The 17164-nt window shown below is 46.9% G+C and overlaps 2 protein-coding genes across 2 annotated transcripts; one reads left to right on the forward strand and one right to left on the reverse strand.

The window, feature by feature from the left end:
• Positions 1-4662: 4662 nt before the first annotated feature.
• On the forward strand, positions 4663-5586 carry LOC125554160 (blue copper protein 1a-like). Its single transcript, XM_048717757.2, has one exon. The coding sequence runs from the start codon at positions 4698-4700 to the stop codon at positions 5376-5378; it is 681 nt and encodes a 226-aa protein (XP_048573714.2). The 5' UTR covers positions 4663-4697; the 3' UTR covers positions 5379-5586.
• Positions 5587-8335: 2749 nt separating this feature from the next.
• Positions 8336-11405, reverse strand: LOC125552689 (chloroplast protein FOR GROWTH AND FERTILITY 2). Its single transcript, XM_048716337.2, has 2 exons — positions 10893-11405; positions 8336-9231 (listed from the first exon to the last, which is right to left on the reverse strand). Exons 1-2 carry the CDS (start codon positions 11175-11177, stop codon positions 8419-8421), a joined length of 1098 nt encoding a protein of 365 aa, XP_048572294.2. The 5' UTR covers positions 11178-11405; the 3' UTR covers positions 8336-8418.
• Positions 11406-17164: the final 5759 nt, after the last annotated feature.

The following is a 17164-nucleotide window of genomic DNA, read 5'->3' on the forward strand; positions in this document are numbered from 1 at the left end:
CAGCCCATCATAACTAGCTCTAGCGCAAATGGTTAATTAGGAGAGCAGGTACGAAGACTCGCATCCCTGCAAGATAAGACCCATGGTTGCTCCCTTGGGCTCAGGGGTATGGGTGTGGTTGTGGGTGAAGCGCAATCCATCAAGGCGGGCGATGCAACAGTCTAAAGGGAGAAGGCTTCTCATATTCACGAAAACTTCCTCCCATAATTGATCTTTGAAACACTTTATTTATGCTAGCAAAAGAACCAATGAGTCAATGGGAGAAAAAAATACCATGCTCCCCTAACTCAATAACCATGAGTTAAGACCCTTGATGTGGCATGGATCCTTGCGATATGTTGCTTGAATTAGATAAGCTAGACTTCGTAGCATGGAACTTGTGCAAAAACAGGAGATTCTAAGTGAGATCGACATACTTTGCAAAGTGTCATAGCCAATATGGACATAAAGTATCGGGAGAAAATACAGTCGGACGCTCATGCAATTCACCAATATAGGGGATAATCTGGAGTTTAAGTTGTCTTGCCAAGGTTTAAATTTTCCCCTGGCGAACTTTGTGAGGATCGCTACCTTGTCGGGTGACTTTGGCTAACAGACATATAAAAGCCAGTGGGATATGTCCTACGTGCGGTGTAGGAGCGGAGGATACCAAGCACCTGTTATTCACTTGTGCAAAAGCTAGATAGGTATGGCAACTACTGGGTTTGGACTTTGTTATTGATAAAGCATGCGATGTGGATCATGCGAGAGAAGTTGTGCTAGAATATTTATTGCTACAACCAGCTGAAGAATAGGTAGTCCACGGTCTGGGAAATTCAATGGAAGCAATTGCTATTGGTTCCTGGTATTTATGGTGGGAGAGGATAAAGTTAGTGCATAATGAAAAGGTCCAGGAGCCTACGTTCATAGCAATGGCAATCAGAGCTTTGGTTGCTAACTATACTATGACGAGTGATGCAAAGCCGGCGATCAAGCAACATGGCTGGGAAAGACCAATGTGTAACTATGTGAAACTAAACGTGGATGAGGCTTTTGACCCGGACTAACTCAGGGGCTCGTATGGTGCTGTCATCAGAGACTTGAATGGCAGATTCGTCGCGGTAGGAAATGGGGAAATCGATCGGCGCGGAGATGCGCTTATGGTCGAGGCACTCGTCTTACGGTTTGGTCTCAGTTTGGCAACTACAGTGGGGTGTAACCTCATAGAAGTGAACTCTGGCAACATCGAGGTGATAGAGACGATGAAAAATGGAGGTCATTCTTTCGGTCTATCAGCGGCAGTTTTTGATGATATATATCACCTTTGCGTGTGATTTCCCGCATATTATTTTTTGTGCATACTCCTAATTATGCTTCCCATGATTTAGCCAAACTAACTAGAAGTAAGGTGTGTGCTGGGCGGATTGATGATCCACCCATAAAGATTGTTTATCCTCTTGTAAAAGATAATATGGTGATCACCTTGCAATAAAGATTACTTTGATGTCTAAAAAACCATGAGTCAATACTCTGATTGGTCCATGTCCTTTCTTTCCACGCACGGCATCCCATCTGTGTTGTCATGTATCCCCCTTTCCACCCGCGCTGACGGTGGCCTAAGATCTCACACAATCACAATGCGTTTGAATGTTGTCAATCCTAAGGCGTCTCTCTCGTGACATAAGATGAGAAATCTACTTTTTTCTGTTAGGTTTTGGCGAGGCATGCATGCATGGTTATAGATGGTTTTTTCCTCTCCAATCCTGATTTTGCTAAAGTGTTCAGTTCCAATATGGATCAGTACTAGTATGAAAGAAAAATGGATCATGCGCTATTGATTAAATTGCACCCGAAATAGCATTTTTAACATGTAAAATAACATCGTATTAAAATTATACACATTTTTCTGATCAAATTCCATATATGACAAGTTAAATTTGGAATCAGAGTTTAAAAGACATAGATATTTTCAAAAGCATTTAATATGTATTGCAGTTGATTAACCTAATTATCATAGGGTTTCTAGCAAAAACGAAATATAACTTAAAACTAACCTACGGGTTTATTGCCAGAAACGCCTGGTAGTTTCTGTAAAAGTGAAAATTGAAATTAAAACTAGACCACATGTTGATTATCAGAAAAAATCTGAAGGTTTTCTGTGACGAACCAAGATAAATTTATTTATTATGGTGTCTCTACTACCTAAAAGGCCATTTCCCATCTTACGTCCCCCGGATTGTCCGACTCTCCCACGCTCGATCTCCCTCCCACGTCAGGTTTTTTTTCCTCCAGTTTATTCCAATCGATATTTTTTCCCACGAACCAATTATGTTACAGTAACCCCACGAGGCGCACGTCCCCATCTCTCCCGAAAATCCCTCTCCTAACCATAACCCCTAGCACCCGCGCCGCCGGTCCTCCCTTACCTCCACGCTGCTGATGGTTCATCCCAAACCCTCCGCCGTCACCAGCACTCTAGCCCACGCCGCCAACTACAGCTTTCACCACCATGGACGTCATGTTTGTTGGCTGTCGCCACAACCGTTTAGCAGCACGCTGCGGCCGCAGCCATCTACCAGAAGGTCACTGCCGCTCCAAAGGGCACCGCCTCCCTGTGGCCGTCGCGACAACCATCTCGTACTCTCTTGCGTCGCTGCAGGTCGCCGCCTTTTGCAAGCCGAGAGTGAAACTGACGAGGAGCAGCGGCCGGCACGTCGTCTATTAATTGCTTGAGAGGTGAGGCTTAGGCTGGTCATAGTGGGAAGTAACTTATACTAGTGTCATGCATATGACACTAGTCTAAGTTACCACCTTCATAGTGTAAAGTAACACACTAGTAGTGTCATAGATGAATTCATTTATTAGCTCATAGATTCGTTTTGTCTTGGGAAGCGCTATGTTACAGTAACATATACCATAAGCACCTCTTTCCTCATTAAATACTTTCCAAATAAGCAAAATTATCTTGGGATGTGTTAAATTACTATCTAAGTTATACTGAACAAGCTGGGCCGAACGTGCTGTCGTTTTGGATCATATAGAAGTTTGGTATTTCTCTCGGTGTGTTGGTAGATGGAACAATGCAGTAGTGTGGAAGAGGCGGAAGAGACTGTATACATAGGTCCCATTGGTCTGGAGATGTCAGCATATCTGGCCAAGCAGTCCACAGATGGCTCGTCGTCCAAGTGGCAGAAGCCCAATCTGGCCATGAGAACACGTTGCGCGCGTTGCACATAGGATGATGGCAGTCCCTTGGTAACTTTAGCAATTCTTGCACTTCGCCGCAGCTGATCTTCCGGGATGGAGATGCGCGCACGCTTCACACGCTGGACAGTGGGAAGTGGAAGGAGAGGATCTGATTTTTTAGGAGGGAAAGTAGCGGCTGAGACAGCTCGGTGCATCCCCGTTGCACCCCAAATAAAAACATAGCAAAACTTTCAAAAAAAAGTTGAAACTTCGTGGGAATGATTACGAACAATTTTTTTTATACAGAGCTCCTCGGATGTCATTTAACCACCAAACGTTCCAAGCACCTATAATATTTGTTCATAATCATTCCCATAAAATTTCGAAGTTTTTCGAGATTTTTGCTATGCTTTTGGGGGTGTAGTGGGGTGCACCGAGTTGGGGTGTAGAAAAATCACTCTTGCAAATGAGCAATAATTTCGATTTAGAGGTACGGCCGCCGGCTGCTCATGAGGACTTGAGGTTGCTCTTGAACTTAGTCTCATCAGGGTTTTAGTAGGGGAGGGGGGAGAGAGAGAGATCGCTGCAGGAGAGAGAGGGAGTGAGAGAACATAAAAAGCAATTTGATTGAGACAATGCAACGGGAGAGAGGAGGGAGAGAGAGGGCGAGAAAAGGGGTCGCAATTTGATCGTGACATAACAATAGGAGAGGGAGAGAACATAGAATGCAATTTGATAGTGAGATTGCAACGGGAAGGAGAGGGGGAGAGACTACAGCTTCATCGTGACAGCAGGAAAGAGAGGGATGGGGCATGGGGGGGGGGGAGTTTGATGTGACGTATCCGAAAATTATAGGTACACCTTACTAAGACCAATATAAAGTGAAATATAACACAACTAAATGTATAATTACAAAAAATACACAACTAAATGTATGAGTTAATAATATTCAAAGTATATGTTGGTTGTGTGGGGTTAGGCAGCCGGATGCATCACTGATAGGGGTGGCGAGCTTGGATTGAGAAGCTTGCTTTAACAGTAAAAAAGCATACAGTACATGGTGTGCGTGTGGATTCTGAAGGTATATGTTAGACATGATTAATATGGAATCATCAAAATATCAGAATAAATATATCCCGTTGCAACGCACGGGCAATTAGCTAGTAGTAGATAAAAATAGATTTCAGATAAATACTCCTATGTGCAAAACTCGTGCTAAAATTCCTAGGCAGGAGATAATACCTTCGTCATCCATGGACGAAACCCTCGCCTAGATCTAGAAGGAGACCGGCACATGCTATGTGGAAGGAAGACCGAGATGCAGGTTGTGGACGAAAGGTACGAGCGGCATTCCATTGCGCGGCTACACGAGCCAGAAAGTCAAGGTTGCTCCAGCAAGCCACAACCAAGTGTGAAGAGGTCAGCACTCAGCAGGCCACCAACCCAAGCCCGGCCGCGTATGACCAGGTAGTACTACTACTGGCTTTTGTTCAAACGCGCATGACTACTCAACCCCCAAATCCAATATCCAAATGCCACTCCACCAACCCATCTCGCTGGGCGCTTGGTTGTATATAAAAGCGCACGGCAGCACAAGCACAGCAGCAACCCCAGCCCCCGCTAAGCATCAGCCTTCTACCTCCTCTGCTTTGCATTCCTCCTTCCAGTTCCAACCGCAATCAATGGCTGCCATGAAGATCACCCTCCTTGCCGTGGCCGCAATCTCGGCACTCTTACTAGGCACCGCATCGGCGGCGACCTACGGTGTCGGCGAGCCGGGCGGTTCGTGGACCCTCAACACCGACTACAGCAACTGGGTGTCCAACAAGAAGTTCCACCCGGGTGATGAGATCGTCTTCAAGTACTCGACCCCGGCGCACGACGTGGTCGAGGTGAGCAAGGCCGGCTACGACTCCTGCAGCACCGACGGCGCCATCAACACCTTAACCTCCGGCAACGACGTCATCTCCCTCAACGCCACAGGCACTCGGTACTTCATCTGTGGCGTCCCTAGCCATTGCAGCCCCACCGCCGCCGCCAGCATGAAGGTCACCATCGAAGTGGTGCCGGGTGCCTCCTCGCCATCGTCACCCATGCCGGCCGCGGGTCCCGGCGCGACCAACCCGCCGCCGCCCTCCTCTACCGCAACCTCCGTCGGGGCCGCAGCAGGATTTGGCCTCGTCGCCCTACTGGCGGCCGGTCTCATGGCTTAAAAAGTTAGAATGCATATTTCAGCTGCATGCCGCACGCACATATCAGCTTACATATTGTTTGACTGGCTATTACAAGGAATATATACATGTATTATTGCTTAGAGCGAAGATGTGAGAACTACTACTTTCTATCTCTCACGTTTGTATGTAATCTACTAGCCTTTAGGCATTTCATTTTCGTATTGATTTTGGAGGTTAAATTAGTAAAGGTGCACCAGTACATGCCTAGCAATAGCAACATCATTCAGTCTTGTATACATCAATCATCGTCGCGGAATAATAGGCACGCGTTGGAAAGAGGAGAAGCCGCCTCCCGAACTTTTTAACATTGAAACTTGCGATAGGAACAGAAAAGGCAGTAAGATCAGATTTGTCATGAAAATATTAGTGCACGGATAATATAGGTAAATCAAATTAGTTGTCGAAACGTTAGTCGTGCCAACAAACTTGGAGAATGCCGCAAAAAAACTTGGAGAAGGTGCACGAAAGGTAAAAGCATCTCCAACCGCACCCCAACACCCCCCCCCCCCCCAAAAAAAACGGCAAACCCAGTTGCCCCCCCCCCTCCCCCCCCCCCCAACGCCGAATTCCACCGGTTCAGCCCGGCGATCCAGGCTGAACCCAGCGCACGGGGGAGGGGGGACTGGGGGTTCCGACGGAAGGAAAAGTGGCGCGTGGGACACCACTGTCAGGCGAGAAACGGCTTTACCCCACCCAGATTCCACCCGCGCGCCGCAGAACACCACTTCCCCTTTCGCCGCCATGCCGATCCCGAGGCCGCCCACCCGCCGACAGTCGCTGCTCCGCCACTAGAAAGGTCGTTTCCCCACCGGAAAGAGGGAGTTTCACCACTACAGCCTCCGTCCCGCTCCTGGCGAGCTTTCCAGGGCTCCGACGATGCAGGCGGGGATACCGGCGGCTGCCCACCCATCAGGCCCGTCAGGTATTCAGCGATTTGCCTGTTCGGCAATGGACTCCGACGAGGAGGAGGCGTTCGTGACTCTGATGGAGGACGAAGCTGAGGCCGACACCGACGACGAATAGCACCTCATGATCCTCGCCGCTCTGGTTGGCCTGTTCGCCAACAATGCCACCTCGCCGCAAGAGCAAGCCGAGGCATCGAATGAAGGGCTACTGCTTGCTCTACGCCGATTACTTCACTAACGCTCTACTGTAGGGCAAGAAAGTGTTTCGGCGCCGTTATCGGATGAGCCGGAAGCTCTTCCTCGGGATTGTGAATGCCATCTGGGAGTTTGACAACTATTTCATTTGCAAGAAGGATTGCACCGACACAGTAGGATTCTCCTCACTCCGAAAGTGCACGACTGCTATGAAGATGCTTGCATACGGAGCTCCCGGTGATATCCAGGAAGACTATGGACACATGGTCGAGTCCACCACCATTGATTGTTTGTACAAGTTCTGCGGGGCAGTGGTGGCGGTGTTTGGACCACAATACTTGCGATCACCCAATGTTGAAGACACTGCTTGGATCCTAGCACAAAATGCAGCAAGAGGATTTCCTGGGATGCTTGGAAGCATCGACTGCATGCATTGGGCATGAAAAAACTGTCCATTTACTTGGCAGGGCATGTACAAAGACACGAAAGGAGCTTGCAGTGTGGTACTTGAGGAAGTGGCCACACAGGACCTCTGGATTTGGCACTCCTTTGGTATGACAGGAACTCACAATGATATCAACGTACTACAATGCTCGAATGTCTTTGTCAAGCTTGTTGAAGGTCATGCTCCTCTGATGAACTTCGAGGTCAATGAGCGCCACTACAACAAGGGATACTACCTAACAGATGGCATCTATCTGAGATGGTCCATTGTGAAGACTATCTCAAACCCTGTGCCAAGAGGTAAGAACTCCTATTTTGCCAAGTGTCAGGAGGCTTGCTAGAAGGATGTCGAGCGGGTATTTGATGTGATCCAATCTCGATTTGCTATTGTCCGATACCTCGCTCTGACCTGGTCGAAATCTCAAATGTGGGAGGTGATCAACTGTTGTGTCATCTTGCACAACATGATCATTGAGAGCGAGCAGCAAGCCCCAGTGTTTGACACTGAACCATATTTCGGTCAGGGTCCTCTTGCAACTGTTGATCACTAGGTACCTGCATCATGGGTTGCCTTCCTCAATATGCGTCAGGAGATTCGAAACCCACATGTGCATCGAGAACTGCAGCACGATCTGGTGGAGCACCTATGGAGGCTCAAGGGCAACGCCTAGTTCGATGTGTTTTAATTTGTGTTTGAATTATGAGTTTGCTTCGTTGAACTATTTGATTTGTATTGATTTCTATGATGAACTATGTGATAAAAAATAGTTTTTGTTGAATCTGTGCTGAACTGTGCCGAATTTGTGCCCAAATTTGCTTGCGCGGGGCGCGGGGGCCCATGCTTTTGTGCCCTCAGCCTTCTTGGGCATGATGTAGATGGAGAACACCAGCGTCAACGAGGCCGTGTCAGGCAGAGCGAGGACGGCCTGTTCCCGCCGGACCTGGGGACGAAGAACCCGACGCGCGCAGCCGAAGAAGCATGGAGTCATGCTGGAGCCTGGGGGTGAAGTAGGCGCCCACGACAGGAGGCCGCCGTCCGGGCTGACGACCCTGTCGCCATGCCGGTGCAGCGTACTAACTGGTGAGGCGGCAAGCAACAAACAAGCACGAAGGAGACCTCAACGGTAGGGCCAGTGCTGGTCGAAGTCACGGCATTGGCAGCGTATTTGCAACTGAAGATGTATGCCGTGTCAAAGAGCACCGAGCTGTTGGTGCGGCCCCATGGGTCTGCTGGAACCGCTGGTTGGTTACGAATCCGCAACCATGCGAGTAGGGTCCGGATCAAAGTCCCACAGTACCCTCTCAAACTTGCAAAAATACAAAGACACCCATTTCCCCAGAAACATGTAGTAACATAGTATAAGTTGCAGTCTAAGAATACCAACCGTGTCGTAGTCTGAGCTCAACTGCCGTAAACATAACAAATAACAATCAAAACAATGTTGCCAAGTAGTAACAAGAACCTAGGACATGAATCAATATAGGGTGAACCCAAAGAACTGCCCAACTAGAAGAGCTAACCCCAAGCATACAGCTACAAGGGAAGCAGCCCAGGTCAGCTTCTCCGTTATCTTAGGTATCCTATCCTTTAGAGCCTCACTACAAGAACCTACAAAAGCAGTGTAGCTACCCATCGAAAATACAGTCCCGACCAAGAACATACCGAGGTAGGCCGCGCCGGCAAAGCGTGACGGCAGAGCAAGAGCGGGCAAGACCATCAGCAGCGCATCTGGCTGGAGGCCATGGATGACTCCGGTGGCAAATGTTGTGAAGCCAACTTTCTTCTTCCTGGGAGCAACAGCAGGGGCCTGTTGCAAGGGCTCACTGCCATTCATGTCTACACCCTCCAGAATTAGCCCCGACTCTTGGACCTCTGAAGCTTCCCGGATGCCCGTCGCGCCTATCATAAGAAGGGTCAGACCTACAACTCTTGTTCCCCATATACGGAGAACCTCAATGTGCAAACGATCCTTGAGTAGCAAGAAGAGCAGGCCAAAAATTATTTGTCCAGCATCATGACCACAGCCCCAAAGGGCACCGACTAGTCCACTCTCCAGTCTTGATCTCCCAATTGATAGTGGTGCCAATGCGACAAGATGGTCAGGCCCGGATAAGGTATGTAAGCAGCCCGCGAAGAAACCAGCCCAGCCGCTGCTCAATAACTCTGCTGAGAGGAGTCCACCAGATTTGATTACTGGTTGCGCCGATGCATAGGCAGGATGGGGAATGCTAGAGTGCAAGGCACTTGCAGTAAGTGTCATAAGCAGGACAAGGGCAGCAGTAGAAGCCTGTGGAACAGAAAATATCGGTTAAATCAGAAAACAAGTGCCAAAGAATCACCAAGAAAATTAATAAGAATGGCATAAGCTGTTATGGAATAGATGCCACAGTTTTCGTGCATAAACACAACAAAATAGAGCAGAAAGCAAGAAGATCATAATAGTTAATTAATTTCAGATGATGAAGCGTGTATTCAGATTTAGGGCCACACAATCATACAGTACGACAAAATACTATACCATAACTTACGTAGAATCTCAAATCTGCACATAAGCCCTGGCCCACTTCATATATGAATGCTTCATACTTCCATTCTAAAATTAAAATTTGTTTCATCTAGCAATAGTCAAGACCATGTGCGATTCTGTACCTTAAGGTCTTAAGGTAAAATATTACTGTGTTCTCTTTTCATGGGCATAAAAAAGAGATTCTTAGTACCAAAGTGCATGCTAGTGCCAAGAAACAGTTATTAGTTGACTAGAAATGGTTGAAGGCCATAATTGTCGAAAGGTCGCCTGAAGTTGATGAGATGATGATATGCCATAATGTACTCATTATTTACAAGTTTATTCATCGTTGTTGTGGTAACAGGCTTGATCTCTACTAAGAAACACTTTGTTTTAGATGGCTATCTTACATTTTGAGTTGTCTTAGGGTGAGCAGGCTTTTTGGGTGAGTATGGTACCTGTGGAAACTACTAGATTCTATGTACAGTTGTACACTGCCTTGATTTTATTAATATGTTTCAGAAAAACTCGCAACTATCATCCTAAAAACTTGCAAAGTAACTAGTTCACATGATTAAGGGTTTAATGTCTTCAGAAAATAAATTGCCAAGAGAACATTCATAGTGAATTTTGAATATAATAACTAAAGCTAACATCGGTTAACAACTGTCCAAGATATTCAGTGGGACTAATCATTCTAAGCAGATGTGCCGTTTTAGAAGCTTACTAGCTTAGTATTTGCAACATCATGGTTCACAGGTTCGGTGAAGTGCTGCAACACTGTCCTTATAATAATAAGCTGCAGTTCACATGATTCTAGAAGAAAATTCTTGTTGTGTCGTGTCATATACATGTTTCACAGATATGACTCTAGTTGTTATTTCATTTCTTTCAGACGCATCACCTTTAACACAATTCACATTAAAATCCACAAGATATTTCCTCCGGTTTAACACAACTAAGATTGTTTCCTGTGCAATGCCTCTGTCTTCCTAGGTGTAAACTGCAAATTAAAGGCCAGCTGACACATCATGTTTTCAACTAAAGAGGCCAAGCGACAACACGAAGAGAATTTCAACTTGTCACCGAGCACACAGTTTCGTTTCCTCCTCCATCTATATAGGATCTAAATATATAATCGAACCTAGACAGAAATAAGCTTGTGTGGAAGAAGCCAGGCCAAGACGGCAAGCTATTCCATGGAAAAGGGGAGATTGCCATCTCCTCCGCATGCGCATTAAATACTCCAAGCTGTCAGGATCTGAGGAGTAGAATTCCGGCAATTTCGTGGCTATTTCTTGTAGAATTTTCGTGTATAGGCCACTAGTTAGGACTAAATTCCGCTACAGCGGAGCTGGGGAACCATCTTAGCAATCCTGTAACCCCGAGAACTGAATATCTCTATCTGGATAAGAGAACAGAAATTTGAAATTTCTTCTCACCTTGGGGAGCAGGCTCCCGAGCAGCTTCCACGGAGGCCCAGCTGCCGCCGCCGCAGCCACCTCCTCCACGGGCGCCGGGGCCGAAGCACCGTCATGCCGCGCCGCAGCGGCGACCGCGGCACCTAGGCGCGGCGGCTGCGCGCACAGCCGGGTCCACGGCGCGGCGCTCCCAGCACCCGCGGAGGCGGAGGCGGCGCGGCGGGTGGTGAGGAAGGGGGATCTGCCGGGCAGGTAGATCCGGGGCTGGGCCGGGGAGACCGCCGTCCTGGAGATGAGCCGCTCCATGGCGCCGTGGGGAGGGGGAGGAGGAGCAGAGGAGAGTCCAAGGGGGTGGAGAGAGATCGTGCCTGCCAACTTTCGGGACGGGGAGGTTGGGGCCTGCGTGCGGAAGTACGGGCTGGTTGGTTGGTTGCTCGCAGCGCAGCGCAGCACGGCACGGCACGGCGAGGCGGCTGCGTTGCCTTAGAGTGTGCACGGGGTGGTTGGGGGCGGGCTGGGTCGCGGGGAGGGGAGGTGGTGGTGGTGGTACGACGCGCACGTTCCCTCTTGTTAGTCGCCCGTGGCAAGCTTGCCACGATATGCCGTAGTGCTAGGGTTTTTTATGGGGGAAATGTCAAACATAATGGTCAAGATTTCCAGCCGGCTATCCTATCCTATTCATATCCTGCCTACTAAAACCATTTAGTAGTATTCAAACTAATAGTAATAACATGACATAAAAATTATACAATTGAAAATCTCTTTCGAATGTGGATTTGATGGCACGATTGTGGTGACACATATAACGTCCCAGCATCCGTCGGGATGCCCTGCGGAGGATCTTCTAGGTAACAGATCTGGAGCTGGCAAAGGACGAGGACGGGTCGACTGGCTGAGATTGGGAGGGCTAGAGGTTTGGCGTTGTTCGACGCTGTGACTCGTCTCGTATGGTCGCACTCTTCGGACCTATTCCAACATCCTTTGTAGGGTATTCGGGATGGATACTGGTGTACTAGCGCCAACACCTTCTCCCTGGTTTAGTATTGAAAGTCTTGAAGGAAACTCGCTCTTTCTTGGACAAAACTATCCAATGATGGTGGAAGGCGATCCAACTGTTGTTGACACAATGTTACTATCATTTATGAGAAGCATCTGTATCTACACCTCAGACATTCCGGTGATTCCCTAACCTGGTCATGATATAGTAGGCCGCTTCAGCCTGGATGATCAGTCCTGCGTTGGTCTCGAGATTGACAGTAGTTGGCCCTTCCCAGAGAATCACTTCTGGTTCAAAGCAAGTGTTTCCAACACCGATGAGTGGTTGAGCTGAAGTTCATTTCATCGCTTGTTATTTATTGTGTGATAAAACCTTTACTAAAATGTTTTGTTGGAAATGATCTATAATCCAACGTGTATCCTCGTTGTCGTTGTGGGTTGATGACTTGTTGTATGTAATCAATGGTACATTTGCATTTGCGTCCATGAACTCATGCCTGCTAGTGGTGTCCATATGAACAGTGCTAGTGATTTTAGTTGAAAAAATTAGATAGTGCTAGTGATTTGTAGCTGCATATTTTGACAAATCGCGGTGTTACAGGGTTGACAAATGGCAATGTTACTAGATAAACAAATGCTAATCTTTCCAGTTTGAGAAACGGCAACATACCCAAAATGACAGATATGCAAATCTTACCCAATTGTTTGTACGTGGTTGCACACGGGGCATGCAAAACAACCATTTGCGTTGAAGGGATGCAGAAATCCTGCTCGACACATTTTCCCTTGGCTTCCTGGGGAAGCTATCGGTTTGCATACGGGTGTTCTAATTAAAACATTTGCGATGAGTGTTTTATATTTAAAAACCGTTGACGTTTTTTCAAAAGAAAATCGTTTGATAAGTCTGTACATTAAGAGAGAAAAACACAAGTTTGTTCAAACCATATCTTTCATTTAGTCACACTGCGAATTTATATTCGTATGATAGAGAATTCGAGATATAGTATTGAACCCCAGAAAAACTATTTCCGGCGGCGGCAGAGGCGGCGTGCCGCGCCGTCGTTGTCGTTGTCGTCCTTCGGGACACCGTTGTTGAAGTCTTCAAGGCAGCACAAAATGTTCACTTGTAAATCAAACATCATGTCGTCGCGCGATCGACGGGCGGGCCGCGGGAGGACGACAACTGGCACCGCTGAGAGGTAGCGGTCGATGGCAGCGTTCATGCCGCTAAGGGAGGGGGCGCACGGGCACGGGCACGGCGGGTGCAGCCAAACGCACGGGGACCGGCGCCACGGTGGGTGGAGGGGCGCGCACGGGCACGGCGGATGCAGCCAAATGCACGGGGGCCGGCGGCACGGTGGGTGGAGGGGCGCGCACGGGCATGGGCACAAGCGCTGGCACTGGCATGTACACGAGCTCGCGCGAGTCCGCGGAGACCTCGCTGACGCCTGCGGCTTCCAGCTCTGCGATAGTGCTCGGCGACCAGCCCATCAATGCTACAGGGATGGTCACTAGCGCGGGTGCGTGGATGGGAGATGGGACGGGAGCGGGGGCAGCAACCGCTGCGGCCAGCTCGATCTGGGCCATGTCCATGAGGCCCCATTACTCCTTATTTTCTATCTCCTCCGGCTCGGAGTCGACTTCACCAAACTTGAAGACTAGTGGGAGATGATCATTCCGCGCCATGGCGGTGGAGGTCTGCGGGGGGGGGGGGGGGGATTGGGAGGCGAATAGTAAGGACACCCGTATTAAATAGCGGCTCGGGCGCCTTTAATGGAGAGGAAGGCGGGCGGCCATGGAAGTCAAAGGGCTCGCTTTCTAGTGAGCCTGCGTAGCATAAAGCTCGTACGCTTCCCGGTGAGCCTGCGCATTGGAGGACAACTTAAGAGGCTAAGGGCCAACAACCATATGGTCCATATCTACATACTTAACATATATAGTAACAGCGAGCACATTTTAAGAGGCTGAGGGCCGACAACCACAACTATCCACTGGAAGCAGCTTGATCATGGCGACTCGACATCTCGTCAATGAAAAGGAAGAGCCCTCCTGTGCCTTGGTAGAGCAGGAGTAGAACAGTGTCTCCAATTTTCCAATATGGATGCATTGCCATGAGAAGCAAGAACTTGTTAATTTGAATGGTTCCATTTTTGCGGAAAATGCATTACCTTGCAATCACTTTGGCGTTATTAGCAGGCACAAGTGTAATTCGACCACGCCGGGAAATCGATCCAGGAACGGCTACAGGGGGCAATTTCTGTTGACATGTAGAATAAAAAACAATTGTAACATATCGTTGAAGATATATATAGTTTATGAGTATCAACATTAAAATAAGACTTTTTACCAGCGCTTTGTGCACACAATTGATCTTGTTCAGTGTGTAAACCATAGGTCTAATTAATCTCATCCAAAATCCAGCGTTCATACGCTGTGCTATCTATCAACAAAGTTTATGACATGTTTCAAGTTCTTCCAGTGAAATTTGGTACACTTAGTAACATACAGATCGTTCACTATGCATCCAACATATCTTGCTTAAATGGTGGAAAGGTATTATTTATTCAGAACATGACAGAAGAATATATAGTGCGCATAAATTGGTAAACATAATTTGTTACTGCCTAGGAACGGAGTCAGAATATGATATCACAATTGGTTGCTTAAATAGTGATCAATTGGTTGTTTAAATATTAATATGACAGCATGGAGAAAGTTGAAAGGACACTAACGTCGATCAGACTTTGATCAGCTGATGACGTTGGGGAAGTAAACATTCGTGTTAATTAGACCAGGCTGTGGTGCACGCACTCAAATTTTATTGCCAGCTTTCAGTTCATAACACTTAGACATTTTTCTCCAAAGGTCCGCATTAAAATAGGAGTAACCATCTTTATCAAGTTTTACGCTAACCATCATTGTAAACCCATGTTGCTTTGTCAATATGACATCCTGGGAGTCATCAGCAAAGTAAAGCCCAAGATTTCCTTCTACTCATGTTCTTGCAAAGCAAGGGATGTAGTGCTTGAAATGAAAATTAAGATCGTAAATTAGATATATTTAAATAACCGAGTAAGATGCAAATATGGGAGTAACTGATAGAACATATCCATATATAGATGCAAGCAAAGTATAAAAATACAGAATTAAAAATAGGTAATGTAACAAAGATTTGATGCAAATATATAGATAATGTAGCAACAGATGGTATATGTTCACAAATTTAGGCCATGCCGGCCGTGGTAGGTTGAGATTGAACATACCGAGCGCTCCCTGAAGTCATCCGGAATGGTGAGATAGAACTTCGTTTCCGACTGGCCACGACCACAATTGCCCGATTTGTGCTCGCACTGTGCACACATGAATGAACACCCACGAATCAGCTAGAACAAAAAGGATTTCACGGCGATTTCCGCCGGTTGATTAACAGCGACGGACGGACTACGATAAGAGATGAGTGAATATTTCACTAATTAAGTTGATTACCTTCTCCATGAGAAAAATCCCCGGCCCAATCCTGCAGAAAACCCCAGTCGACCAGAGTCTAGAATGTCAGTGCAGATAGGCGGTGGAAAGCAGTGGAGGCGAAATCTGGTGCCGTTTGGAGCGCGACCTACGGTCGCCACCAATAGCCGTCGAGCTTAGGGTGCAGAGTTGCGGAGGAGTCCGCGGCGAATGAGTGGGGACGAAGTGGGCGAGGGTTTTCTTTTCCTTTTGCATGTGTGAGTGAACACACACGGTTCGCAGAGGCAACGGAGATGAACCGTGTGTGATACTAAATCACGGAGATTGAATGGGAATCCAAATTTCCTTTGTCTTTCATCCATGAGTTTTTTTCTATGACGAACATAAACCCTGCTAATCACCGTGTTCAAATTTGACACTTTTCCGGGTTTATTTACAATATTTAAGGGATTATGTGCATTTTGTAGGCATTAATGCACATAATTCAAATTCAAACAATTGGTGCATGAAAGGGTGCACAAGAACGGTCTGGAAAAACCATACTCGTGGTATTTAGTAATTTCTCAAGCCTTTTACAAGGAATGGGCAGAGATTTCAATGGAGTCAACCACAAACGCGTCATTTACCGGGTTATCAACTATAGAATAATGAAATATGTGCTTGAAAAACATGACGGTTGGCCTGGTGCCATGGTATGGCCTCACCATGCCCTGGTTAAAAACTGAGAAGGTTTGATTTATGTCGTCATGCACTCCCTTCATAAATCGAACAATCACCGAGGAAGTTCAATCCTTTCGAGAGGGAAATCACCAAGATTGAAGGGGAATCCAAATTTCCGTCCTAGTTTGTCTTTCAGATTTTTTTTCAATGATCAACATACCGCCTCAAATGAAACGTGTTCAAATTTGACATTTTTCCGAACTCATTTACCATATTTAGGGGATTGTGTGCATTTTCTAGGCATTAATTATGCACATAATTCAAATTCGAACAATCGGTGCATGAAAAGGTGCACAAGAATGATCGGCAAAACCATGCTTGTGCTATACAAAAAATGAAACACATGGTTGGAAAACATGACGCATGGTGTGGTGCCATGGTATGGCCTCACCATGCCCCTAATAAAAATTGGAGAATGTTTTCCTTATGTCGTGATGCGCGTCTTCCATAAAATGAACCATCATCCGAGGAAGTTTCATGGTTTCAAGGGGGAAATCACCAAGATTGAAGGGGATCCAAATTTCCTTTGTCCTTTGTCCACGAGTTTTTTTTCTATGATGAGCATACAACATGCAAATCACTGTGTTTAAATTTGGCACTTTTCCGGGTTCATTTGCCATATTTAGAGGATTATGTGCATTTCCTAGGCATTAATGCGCATAATTCAAGTGCAAACAATCGATGCATGAAAGGGTCCACAAGAACAGCCTAGAAAACCATGCTCGTGCCATTTAGTAAATTCTCGTGCCTTTTACAAGGAATGGACAGATATTTCGATGAAATGTGTGGCAATAGTCAACCACAAATGTTTGTTTGTTGGGTTTTCAACTATAGAAAAAATGAAATAAATGCTTAAAAAACATGACGCCTCGCATGGTGCCATGGTATGACCTTACCATGCCCTTGTAAAAAATTGAGAAGGTTTGGCTTATGTCGTCATGCACGCCCTTCAAAAATCAAACCATCGAGGAAGTTCCATGCTTTCGAGAGGGAAAATCCCCAAGATTGAAGGGGAATCCTAATTTCCGTCCTAGTTTGCCATTCAGTTTTTCCAACGATCAACATACCGCCTCAAATGCAACGTGTTCAAATTTGACATTTTCCCGGGCTCA

This window comes from Triticum urartu, chromosome 4A, assembly GCF_056163025.1.
Source record: "Triticum urartu cultivar PI428250 chromosome 4A, HENAU_Tu73, whole genome shotgun sequence".
NCBI classification, from domain to species: domain Eukaryota; kingdom Viridiplantae; phylum Streptophyta; class Magnoliopsida; order Poales; family Poaceae; genus Triticum; species Triticum urartu.

Excerpts from the sequence above, each read along its gene's own strand:
- LOC125554160 (XM_048717757.2), top strand. The coding sequence starts at position 4,698 with ATGCCACTCCACCAACCCATCTCGCTGGGCGCTTGGTTGTATATAAAA.
- LOC125552689 (XM_048716337.2), bottom strand. The coding sequence starts at position 11,177 with ATGGAGCGGCTCATCTCCAGGACGGCGGTCTCCCCGGCCCAGCCCCGG. Across the intron at positions 9,232-10,892 it reads TCGGGAGCCTGCTCCCCAAG|GCTTCTACTGCTGCCCTTGT; the intron begins GTGAGAAGAAAT and ends TCTGTTCCACAG.